An 11934-nucleotide genomic window follows, 5' to 3' on the forward strand; every position below is an offset into this window, starting at 1 on the left:
AACCAGCCTGTAACAGAACTATTGAGAGCCACACAGAATCATGCCAGAAAATGAAAGCATGCAGCTGTATCATCCTCCAACGCCACTTATTCAATATTTACAGGACAAACGTTTACTGAAGGCACAACTGTATACTGGTCACTGTAGAAGGAGAAAGGAACGTGGGGATGAATAGAACGTAAGTCACCTCCTGGCTTCTACCAACAGCAAATTATAGCTCCTACTTTTAGCTATAATTTATTTTTCCAAATTACGGAACAATCTGCTTTCCTGAAAAAAGTATCATTTAATTTAATTTAATTATTTTGGGGTATTCACTTCTTTACTTATTTTGTTATTGAAGTATAGTTGACTTACAACGTTACATTAATTTCAGGTGTACACCATAGTAATTCAATATTTTTATAGTTTATACTCTGAACAAAGTTACTATAAAATATTGACTCTATTCCCTGTGCTGTACATTACATCCTTGTAGCTTATTTATTTCATACCTAGGAGTTTGTACCTTTTAACCCCCTTCACCTATTGAGCCTCTCCCCGCCACCCCTTCTCCACTCTGGTAACCATGAGTTTGTTCTTTGTATCTGGGAGTCTGTTTCCGCTTTGTTATATTTGTTTGTTTGATTCCACATATAAGTGAAAACATACATTATTTGTCTTTTACTGTCTGACTTGTTACCAAAGAATGTGATTCAGAGATATACTCAAGAGATCGTATCCCTACAGCATAGGATCCTTCTTGAAAAAGCTTCTCTGAGAGCAACAAGGATTCTAACACCCCAACCAAAGATTGAATCAAATCCCTTAATTATTCTCATTTCTACGATTATCTTAGCTGACAAAAACTGTTAATAACATCATGTACCTCCTGGAGACAGACTTAAGTACAGAACAAAAATTAGAAGACATGTTCCTGACCCTGAGGAAATAAAACCTTGATGGAAAACCTAGAAATTCAAAGAGGATGCCAAGTTCCAGAAAGGAATGCAGCCCACGAGTCAGATGCCCCTGGCATTTTAAAAGAAGCTTCTTTGTAAGAGGGAAACTGGGAAGAATCAATCCATAGTGAGTGTAGTGGGTGCGGTGATGTTTGTAGAGTCATTCTAAAAACAAACCTCCAAACAATGAAACAAAAACAGCTAAGTAAATGGGGGTTGGCAATGTGTACCGATACCCAGGTACAACTGTGGAAATTATTATGGTCATTTTAGCAAAATGAAGCTTTGGATCAGGGGCTGGCTTGGGCACCAGGAAACAAGGAAAATTATTTAATATGATGCAAGAAAAACCCTGCAGGACCTGAATAAAAGAGCAACCTTTAAATGAAGTAAGTTTAAGTCTGTGAAAAGTTCCTAACTTGCCCAAGGATTAGTCATGACCAACACTACCGCTAAATTTCTGACTCAAAACCACAACTTCTCATCTCTCGCCTCACCCAAGGTGAAATGGCTTCTCACTGCCTGTTCCAGTACACTCAGACCCCTTTGCAAGGTTTGAGGCTCTTCACCAGCGCCTCTCTGACCTCCTCCCTCCTCTGGACTTGGGGAAGTCCTCCTCTGACAAGTCCAAGGCTGATGGGTTGGCCTGTCTCAGCCTGGATTCATTACTCCCTTCTCTGTTCTGTTTAAGGCGTTTACCACTGCTGGCCCGGGCATGACAAAGGCCTCAGCCTACTCATTTTGGAAACAGCAGGCCGGCACCATACTTGGCACACTAACTGGGCAAAAGTTTGTTGAACTGAACTGAAGGAAAGGTAGAAGCTAGAGACGTCAAACTGGCAGAGTAGAAAAGAAGAGTTTGAAGGCAAATGTCTCTAGACTTAAGCGGGGCAAGTGGAGAAGTTAAAAACTCAGGTGAGAGCTGCTGGGTTCCACAGTCAAAGGAGGGAGCAGAAGCCAAGGCACATGGAGCTCGGCTGGGAGTCCCTCTTCTTGGTTTCTGTGCTAGGGCTGAGCCCACAGCGGGCACTCATCCGCTCTAGGAATGAAGGAGAAGAGTTAAGAGGTTTAATAGTGCTGCTGGAGAAAAGAGACGATCAAAAAGGACAATGGCCAAAAGATATTACATTTGGGCAGGAGGAAGTGATGAATAAAGGAGAAAGCAACTTTAATGAGAAGAGCAGGAGCCCTTAAACCACTGAAGGGCTCAATCAGAACGATAAATGAGTGTCTCAAGACATGTCTGAAGAATGGATGGTAAAGAAGGGCTTATGACCATTCATCTTTCTTCTGATCCAGGACCAATACCTTAGAAAGGCTGGAGTAGTTTGAGAAGTACTTATACAAGGAATGGAATAAACTTCATGCTCACTCCTTGCTTAGTGAGGAGTTCAAGGCCATGCTGGATCAGACAGCAGCAGTCACCCTACAGAGTCTCCCTCCCAGTGCCATGCCCTCTACCCACACCTGGTCGAACCACACTGCTCCATGCCTCCCCTGCACACGTGCTTGTCCCCAGCCTAGAATGCCGTGCGTTCTCTGCCTAGACAAAGCCTCTCATCCACATCACAGTCATCTTCTAGGGGTGTGCTTCTGTCCCGCAGCCTGACTTCAGGTGGATTCTAGTGTCCCGTCATCCACACACCACAAGCTCTCCTCTGGCTGACAGGTTGTCTCCCTCTCCCTGGCTTCATCACCCATTCTCTGGTCACCCTCTCTCCCGTGTCTGCCTCTCCTGATTTGTGAGCTTTCAGGACTCCCTGCTGCATCCTCAGATCTGGCACAAAATGAAGGTTTACTGAGCAAGTGAGATTAAATTAGTGAGAATGACCTTTTAAAAAACATCTTCTGAAGCCTTAGCCCAACTGTCTACCCACTAATTGCACTGGATCACCTCTGAGCTCCTCGGAGCTGGAAGTGATGTTAAATACCAGTGAGCCTATTGGAGCACTGGGAAAGCAGGGAGGGTGGCAGGTTGGCACCAGAGTTCAAGAGAACAAGGCCAAATCTCCATCCAACCGCCATGTCCTCTCCACTAGTTGTCTGACCTCAGCCAAGTTCTTACTCATTCACGTCAAGTTCCTCATCTAGAAACTCAGTGAAACTACCCACTTCGTAGGGTTACTGGGAAATTTAAATGAGAGAAATCATGGTTTCCATTGTCATCAACAACCACTGTACTCTAACAGAGGCACTCAGTAACTGTCACTTAAATGAATGAATAGTACCTTCTCATTTACGAGACTTTTCTCAAACATTCTGCATGCTGCTTTACTTACTGATAAAACCACTTCAAAAGGGATTTTGCTGAGATCCTAGATAACTTTAGGAAACTGTTTTAAAACCAATAAAATCCAACTCTTAGGAAAAATACACCAAGGACAGCAAGACCTTCCTTTGGCTCTAGACCAAGCCAAGCTAAGCATGCTACCCTAGGAGCAAGGCTAAAACCTGCAAGCAGGCTAAGAACAAGGACTGCTGGGCACTAAGTCGGCTGGTATCTACCAAACCTCCCTAGGGGTGATGAAAAAGAAAAAGAAAACGTCAGCTCTGAAATCTACTTCCGGGGTTCAGACTGATAGATCCTCTCGTGCTAATGCTATCTGGCTTTAGGAAATTCCAAACCATAAATTCCTCTTCTGACTCCTTGCGTTCTTTGGTGGTTGTGCTGAAAGTTGGAAGCTCGCTGACGTGCATTAATGTGCATCCTTCTAAAGGTCTACGTTCTCGTATTCATTGTCCCAGAGATACTGAAGCAGGGGTACACCATTCAGTTGATAGTACACGACTTGCCACTTGGGTAAGTTCTAAGGGTAGTCAAAATTATGTCATTATCTCCTTTTAAGGTTCAGAATTTGATCCATATTATAAATAAAGTCTGCAGAAATACCGGAGGAATTAAGTAAGGCATGCAAATTTTTACTAGTAGAAAATACCTAAGAAGACATATATGTAAAAATCAAATTGAAAAAAAGTTCAGAGAAAATAATTTCCTTTTCTTCCTAAGGAAAGCTATGAAGGCCCTAAATGTAGTATCTGTTATGTTGTCCAGAAGCCAACTTCTACATATAATCTTTTTAGTTTCAGGTACACCACCCCACTACCATACAGCTTACTCCTAAAACACGTATAAAAGTGACCATTCTCCATCATAATTTTATTTGTTATATGTAAAGCTTCTTGCTCTAAAAACCTTATTACCATTCCCCAGTGGTCTTTTTCTATTACACTCAAACTCTACAAACTAACACAAAGTTGAGCTATGGTTTTATAGACTACGTAAAGGAAATACAGAAACAACCCTGGAACCTCTAAAACCTGATTACCTTGGATTGAAAATGGAAATAGACCCTGAAACAACAGGGCCCTGTGGCCCCAGATCAAATGTTTCATCTAGAAAAAAATCAACTATTTTCTGAATTTTATTTGTTCATCTAATTTTCTTTCTATTTTAAGTGGGCAAAACAATGCTAATTTGTGACCCTTGTGATTAATTTAAAATCCATATGCCCACAAACACACTTTAGGCTCAAAAATAATTTCCATTTGTCAGATTAACCATCTACTAGATAAATTGATTTATGAAAATTGAAATAAATGAGACACTCTCATCTCCACTCCTGAGAGACCAACTTCTCCAAGTGTGGTCTGGGGTCAGCAGTGGCCCCCTTGGGAGATGGTTAGCAATGTGGACTCTTGGGCCCCGCTGAGATCTGCTACATCAGAACCTGCAATGCAATAAGGTTCCCGCAGAGATCTGCTGGTCCCGCTGAGAAGCACTGCTCTAGAGCACCGCTGTCCAGAATTTCCTTTTATGAGGGATATGTTCATTATCTGCACTAATATGGTAGCCACTAGCCACACGTGGCTACTGAGCACCTGAAATACTGTTAGGCTAACTGAGGAGCTGAGTGTTTAATTTTATTTCATTTAAACTCATTTTAATTTAAAAAGACACATGGCAAGTGGCTACTGTATGGGACAGAATAGCTCTCCAGAGAACCCGCATGCACTTCCAAGTGAGGGGTCAGGACGTGGCCACTGGAGCCAGATCTGCCAACCTTGTGACACCACCACCAGAATGACTTGAAGGGCCAGCCCTCTTCAGGTGCCCCTCCCAGAACATCAGGTATGGAGCCTGGGGCTCCAGGACAACACTGCTGATCACTCTGCTTCCTTTTTCTCCCAACTTTTTTTCCCCCAAACTCACCCCTCAGCATTCCCAGCTCTAGAGTTTTCACACTGACTTCCTAGGAATCTCGCTACTAGGCAGAAAGTGAGTCTAGCAGCCTCCGATAAGTGGCAACTTCCAGGCCCCAGGGCAGTTGAGGCCTGTGGATTCTCAAAGGTGTGTTACACAAGCATGCTGTTGAGGGTGGTGGAAGACCCAGAGCTTGCCCCAGATTCTCCAACGGGCCTGTGATTCAAACACTGGTTAAAATCACTGGGAGGAGGGAAGATCTTTGGAGCCCAACAGACCTGACAGGCTTGACAGAGGAGCCCTCAACCCTAGTCTGATAACCCTCATGGACCCCTCAAAAAGGCAGTCAAGAGAAGTCAATGAAAAATATGAAAATGAATATATGTATGTATATGCAAGACTGGGACCTTGTGCTGTACACCAGAAATTGACACACTGTAATTGATTGTACTTCAATAAAAAAAAAAGAAAATAACTAAAAATATAAAACTTTTTGAAGACAAAAAAAGTCAATGAAAAAACCTATGCAAACTGTAAAGTGTTATAAAAATGCATTATTGTAAAAAAAAAATAAGGCTATGCATGGTAGTGCAAAATACTCAGAAAAATCCTTGGCAAATGAGAGAAAATTTTCTGCTTTCTGGGTCCCATATAAGAAATGAACGAGATCAGGGAGGGTATAGCTCAGTGGTAGAATGTGTGCTTAGCATGCACAAAGTCCTGGGTTCAATCCCCAGTACCTCCATTAAAATAAATAAATAAACCTAATTACCCCCCCCCCCAATAAAATTTTAAAAATTAAAAAAAGAAAAGAAAAAAAAAAAACCAAAAAACGAATGAGAATGTGATCAGTGATAGGTCCAAATCAGAAGACACAAAATTGTCCCTTCTCCAGGAAAAGCTCAGGCTGTAGCCAAAGAAGGTCAGAAGATCGTTCAAGGAGACTGGTTACCTCTTACACAGGAAGTCTCCGGCTGACTTGGGCTGAATTTAACCAAAATGGTTCGTTCCAAAGTCCCCAGTGTCCCTTCACTATCTGGGTAGCCAGAAGGAAGAGCAACAAACAGTTCTCTACTCTGAGACTATTCAGCTATAATGACAAAATGAATTACACACAAGCGCTTAGAGTTGCTTTCTTAATAATGCAGAAAAGTGTAAGAATCCAAGTTTAAGGAGAATAGGTGTGCATTCCTTCTTTAAACACAATTATGGTGACAAAAAAAGTTGAGAAGGCCTAATATCTGAGACAAAAAATTCTTTCTTGCTGGCCAGTTGAGCTAAAATTATTTCTTGCTGGGGCTGTGAAGGGGTCGGCAGGGCAGAGAGAGGGTAGCGTCAGAAAGACTTGCAGAGGCCTCCCCCACTCGGCTGATCAGGAAAGACACAATCCGCTTCCCCACCCAAGTGGATAATCTACCAGGCTGCAGGCTTTATTATTGAGGAAAAGATCTACCCAAGCTGTGTTTTCTCCAGAGTGGAGTAAGTGGCCCACCTGAGGACTGAAGACTGGTGTCTGGGCTTGGGTGACATTTAGGACCTTGAATTTATCTAAAGGCTATGCTGGGGGGGAGGGTATAGCTCAGTGGTAGAGTTTATGCTTAGCATGTGCAAGGTCCTGGGTTCAATCTCCAGTACCTCCATTAAAAAATAATAATAATAAATAAATAAATGAACCTAATTACCTCTCTCTACCTAAAAAAAAAATAGGCCTTCCTGGCTCTGGAGACAGCCACCTGCAGGTGGGGAGAGGAAAGCAAAGCTGGACAGCCCTGACCCTTAAAAACAAACAAACAAACAAATAAAACTTAAAAGATGATGCAAGGAGTAGGGCAAATCTGAAGCTTCCAAAGTCTCAAATAAAAGCCCAGGGGTCTTTCTACCTCAGAAAGAGACCAGGAACCAGTTGCCTAACAGCTATGTTGCCAAGCAAGTATAATGTTTCTTAGCCTTAAATGAAAAAGAAGTCTTTCTGAGAACAGCCAAGACAAGGGTGACTGGCTGCATTCCATTCTAATGCCTATCTTGGGGAGCCTAGGACCTCAAAAGACTGCTACCAGAAAAAAGTAGCAGCCTCGGGGCTGTGCCGGGGTGACCGAAGCCTGAGGAAGGTCACATCTGAGCGGAGTTCAGTCCTTGAGCAGCTCCTTGCCTAGGACAGAAGAAATACACCACTGGGTGGGTGTGGCTCTGCAAACACCCAGTGCACTGCCTCTGTGCTTCCGGACTGTGAAGAGCCCATTTCCCAGCTCTCCCAGCTACCACCAATCCGTCCAGAATCTAAGTGCCACAAAACTTTACCTAATGCTAGGTGCCAGGCATTGTGCACAGCCCTGGGAATACAAAGGAAAGTTACAATGAAGTCCTTGCTCTCAGACTGCCCTGTCTCAGCAGACAGGGCACCACAGAAGGGGACCCTCTCCTGGCCCAGCTCTTTTGTGCCAGGAATTATCTCTACTCAGCACATTTCTATTATGATGACTATTTATAAGTTAGTCTCTCACACACCCTACTCCTGAATGAGCTCTGAGAAGGCAGAGAACATCTTAGCCATCTTGGTTTCTGAAGTACCTAGCACAATGCTCCACTGGTCGTGGTGGTGGTGGTGATGGTGTGTGTGTATGACACTCTTAACTTCTCAGAAAGAGACCATGAAATTGTGGAAAGAGTCAACATTATACAAGAAACAAAGGAAAGAAAGTTTGAAGAACAAATGCATGCCATATCCATCTTTTACTTTGCCTCCTCCTTCCTGGGGCTGCTGTTCACCTGGCTTTGTAACCCCTCTTTACTAGAAGGTTCTAGGCACTGCCCAGTCCACACCACCAGGCCCTGGTCCCATCCACAGGGACCATCCCTCATCCCAAAACAGGTCCCATTCAACAAGGCCTCATCCTCCAAAAGGAGGTCATTCAGTGCTTTCCTACTTTCTAACAATTTAAGCAGGTCCCAAATACAATGGGTGGCTTTGTAAAGTAGATTCTACCAATCCTGGCTGCCTGACAAGTGGGACAGGTGATCTTAAAACTGCTATGATTTTTTCTACTGCAACTGAAATAAAATGCAAACTCCTTCCTGAGACTTGTAGGCCCCATGTGATCTGGTTCCAGACTCTCTTGGCTCTACTCAGGGCTTTTAGTCCTTGGTTCTGCTTTCTTCCCCGCCCTTTCCCACCTCCGGGCCTCTGAAGGTGCTGTACCCTCTCCACCTGGCTTCCCACAGTATGCCAGCCATTTACTTACAACTTTTCTCACAACTTACACTTGTTTTTGCTACTTATTTTCTCTCCCTCAAACCATGAGCTTGAGAGCCATGACTATGTCAGCACCCAGCTCAGTGCCTGCACACAGTAAGTGTCTAAGAAATATTTGCCAAATTAATTTTAAAAAAGGGTCTTCTGTCCCCACCCAGCTCCCCCATTAACCTTTTTTCCAAATGGTTCCCACACCGAATCACCCATCTGGACATTCCCGAGTCCTATTTCCCACTACTAACTCTCCATTATCTACCCTCGAAACTTCCTACCTTCATAAATCCCACTGATCCATCCATTTAGTGGTCCATCCTTCACAGATCCCGTGTGCACCCATCTCTCAGAACTTACGCCTCCTCAACACTCTCTTTCCCTTACATGCCATAAACCCTGCAACCACTTTTCACCATAAAGCTCTCTTCTCCATCCACAAAATGTTCTCAAACCCATCCTTCTCACCTCAGGACGAGCTTCTGAAACCCATCACCCACTACTGAGCCCCATAAGCCTCCTTTCAATCCGTTCCATTTTACCCCCATACATCCTTCCGGCCTCGGAACCCCTCTTCAGTCCTCCTCAAGCCCCTCACATCTGTCCTCTCCCTCTCTGCCCAGAGACTCACCTTATCTCTCACCCTGCACCCTCCTCACGACCCAACCGCCCCGGCCCTGGCCCCTCGGTCCGCCCCCTTCACTGAAGCGACTTTGGGTGGCCCTCGCCGAGCCCGCGCAGCACCTGGCCTGTGCCTCGTCCAGGCTCTGGTCGGTGATGGCCATGATCTGCTGCAGGACATCACTCGTGTGGGAGTCCGGCGAAGGCCCGGGCGGCGGGCGGCGCGGGGCAGGGGGCGGCGGCGCGGGGCGCTGCGGGTCCTCCATGAGCAGCGGGGCCCGGCAGAAGCTTAAGGAGGAGCCGACGAGCTTGGAGAGCTCGCGCTAGCTCTGTAACCAACTGCCGCCGTCTATGCTCCGCACGCGCGCGCGCACGCGCGCGCCCAGGCCCCGCCCTCCGCCACCGCCTCTGGCCAACCGCCGCCAAATAGGCGGCCGCGGCCCGCCCACGGACACACCCCACTGCCGCCGCCAGCCATCCGCCGGCTCCCAGGAGGCCGCGCACCGCCCACAGACACGCCCCTAACAGCCCGTCTCAACCTCCGGGACTCTGTTGGGGGTTGCCGAGGCAACAGCGCTTTCCACGCCCCTCCTCCCCTCCAGCCAGAGAGCGATGCTGGCTTTGCTCTGCTTCAGAGGCCCCCTACCCCCTACCCACTACATCTCTGCCTCCTGCACCTCCTCAGAGCAACCACTCCCGCTCAGGGGCACTTTACTCCTCCTCAGAGCCCTTCACGTCTCCTCACAGCCTCCACATCTCTTCAGAGACCCTCAAGTCTCTTCGGAGCCCTCACTCTTCCTCAGAGCCTCTACTTTTTCTCTTTAGACCCCCAACTCCTCAGGGACCCACACATCTCAGAGTGTGACTTCTTCGAGCACCCCACTTTTCTCCCAAGCCATCCCTTCCTTCTCAGCGCCCCCCATGCCTCTCAGAGCCCATCAACACCCCCTCATTGATCTCCAGAAGTCAAGCCCCAGACCCCTGCTCAGTCAGCCAATGTTCCCCTCATCCTCAGTCCCACAGGAGCCACTAGGGCTCCCTTTCTCCTGACTTCCCCTTCCCCGCCAGCACTCCAGAGGGGATACAGGTATATGCGGTGATGGTGGCCAGGAGGATAGAACTGAGTGATTTTCCCAGCCGCAGAAATCAATTTTATTCCCCTTTCAAGGTCTAGTTTAAGAGTGATCTCACTTGTTTATCAAGTTTTTTTTTTGCTTTACTGCATTCCACTAGCACGTGGTTACTAAGTGAATGAAGGATGCTTGCTGAGAACCTACCCTGTGATGCACCCCAAATCAGAGTGGCTCTTCACAGGCCTTCGTTTCTAGCTGTTAGGACTCCTGGCATCAGAGAAGGATTCTTGTGAGAGAGAAAAGGAACAGATTGGACATAAATCACTTCTCCAGAGTCATGGGACCTCCTAGAGCCTCTTTGTTCTGAGGACAGACTCCAGATGCAGGTTCATAAAGGGACCTCAGCATCCTGGGAACCCTTCAGGATAGGGCCCATCTTCTTCCCATTGCTGCTGGAGAGGAAATGCAGACATCTCCATTCCCTTTGGGTTTGGACACTCCAAAGGTAACGGAAATGAGTGATGTGAGCTAGTGTAAGAACAATGTGGAAAGCTCCCTGATGAAGGAAACCCAACACTTGGCCCAGGAACCGGAAGTACTAGAACAGGTGGGGATCATGGAGTGCTGGTACCCTGTACAAAAGGTCAGCCACTAGTGTAGCACTACACAGGAGGCCTGAAAAGAGTCGGTAACTTTGGCGTCTTTCAGAGAACAGCGGTGTGGGGAGGGAATTGAAAGCTTCAGGGATCATCTGAGACAAAAACTTGAAGTCACCTGGTTGAGAGGAGAGGCCTCTAAGAGAGGGAAAAACTGATGGGACAAGATCCCAAAGGAGACCAGAGGATTGTAGGTTAAAACCTGGATGATGCTGATGCAAGAACAGCCGGCTCAGAGCAGGTGAAACAGAGCTACATTTTGGTGACCACTGGGGTTTGCTACGCTATAGGAATTGGTTGGCTGCCTCCGTGCCCTAAGTGATACTTCTGTCCAACAGGCCTGGAGCTAGCTCCATGGAGACAAGGACTGTTTCTTTCTTGGGTGTGTGCCCATCCACATGTGGAAGGTGCTGCCTGGGTCATCACTTCTGGAGTCAGGTCCCAGGCCCTAGGAGCCATGCTGCCCACCTTGGACCCTGGAGATGCACCTTGCACCCCAGTTCATTCTTGCCTCCTCACAGAGTTGTTGTAGGGCAGAAGTTTTCCCAAAGGGAAACGCAGCCCCATTTAATGTAGAAAGACCTACAGGTTTTTGGTCCTTCAGCAACACATGCTTTAGTAGTTTATGAATTCAATCTCTGATGGGAGGCCTAGGTTCAAATTCTGGCTAGGTATGGAAGCAGAGAATCCAGACCCTGGTTTACACTATGCTTCACAGAGTGCCTCTGTAGTATCTGAGAGGGGGCTCATCATGGGTCTGGTACATCTGAGGCCTCAGGGTAAAGTTGGGAAAGCCAGGCTGTACTTATGGCCAACTCTGGACTTTGTGGGAATCTGAAGTCCTTTCCCCAGGGGCCTCTTTAGTCCCTTGATGCATCTCTGTCTCCTTTTGAAGCTGTGGAACCACAGGCCAGAGCTCAACCTCTGAGCCACTGTCCTCACGGAAAAATAAGTATAATCCCTATGCCACGAGATGCAGGTGTTGCTTAAATAATGCACCTAAAGTACTCATCAGTGTGCCAGGCACATCAGAGGAGCTTGAGAAATGGCAATTCTCAAATCCTGCATCCTGCTCCATGGAGATCACTACCCCTAGCCCACAGGTGTGTATGTAGGTGATGGAGTGGGGGATAATGGGATGAACACACCTCTGTTAACATCCTGGACTCAAAGGGGCAGGCGGGAGAGAGAGGGCTCACAG

The 11934-nt window shown here is 46.6% G+C and overlaps 1 protein-coding gene across 1 annotated transcript in view; it reads right to left on the reverse strand.

Annotated features, from left to right (window-relative positions):
* Positions 1-9376, reverse strand: part of PBX4 (PBX homeobox 4) — a 37383-nt gene extending 28007 nt beyond the window's left edge. Inside the window, exon 1 of the mRNA XM_064480069.1 lies at positions 9128-9376. Coding sequence (XP_064336139.1) covers positions 9128-9270 — 143 coding nt within the window. The 5' untranslated portion in view covers positions 9271-9376. The remainder of the gene's footprint in view (positions 1-9127) is intronic.
* Between the last annotated feature and the right edge of the window lie 2558 nt (positions 9377-11934).

The sequence above is a fragment of the Camelus dromedarius genome, chromosome 27 (assembly GCF_036321535.1).
Source record: "Camelus dromedarius isolate mCamDro1 chromosome 27, mCamDro1.pat, whole genome shotgun sequence".
Taxonomy (NCBI): Eukaryota; Metazoa; Chordata; class Mammalia; order Artiodactyla; family Camelidae; genus Camelus; species Camelus dromedarius.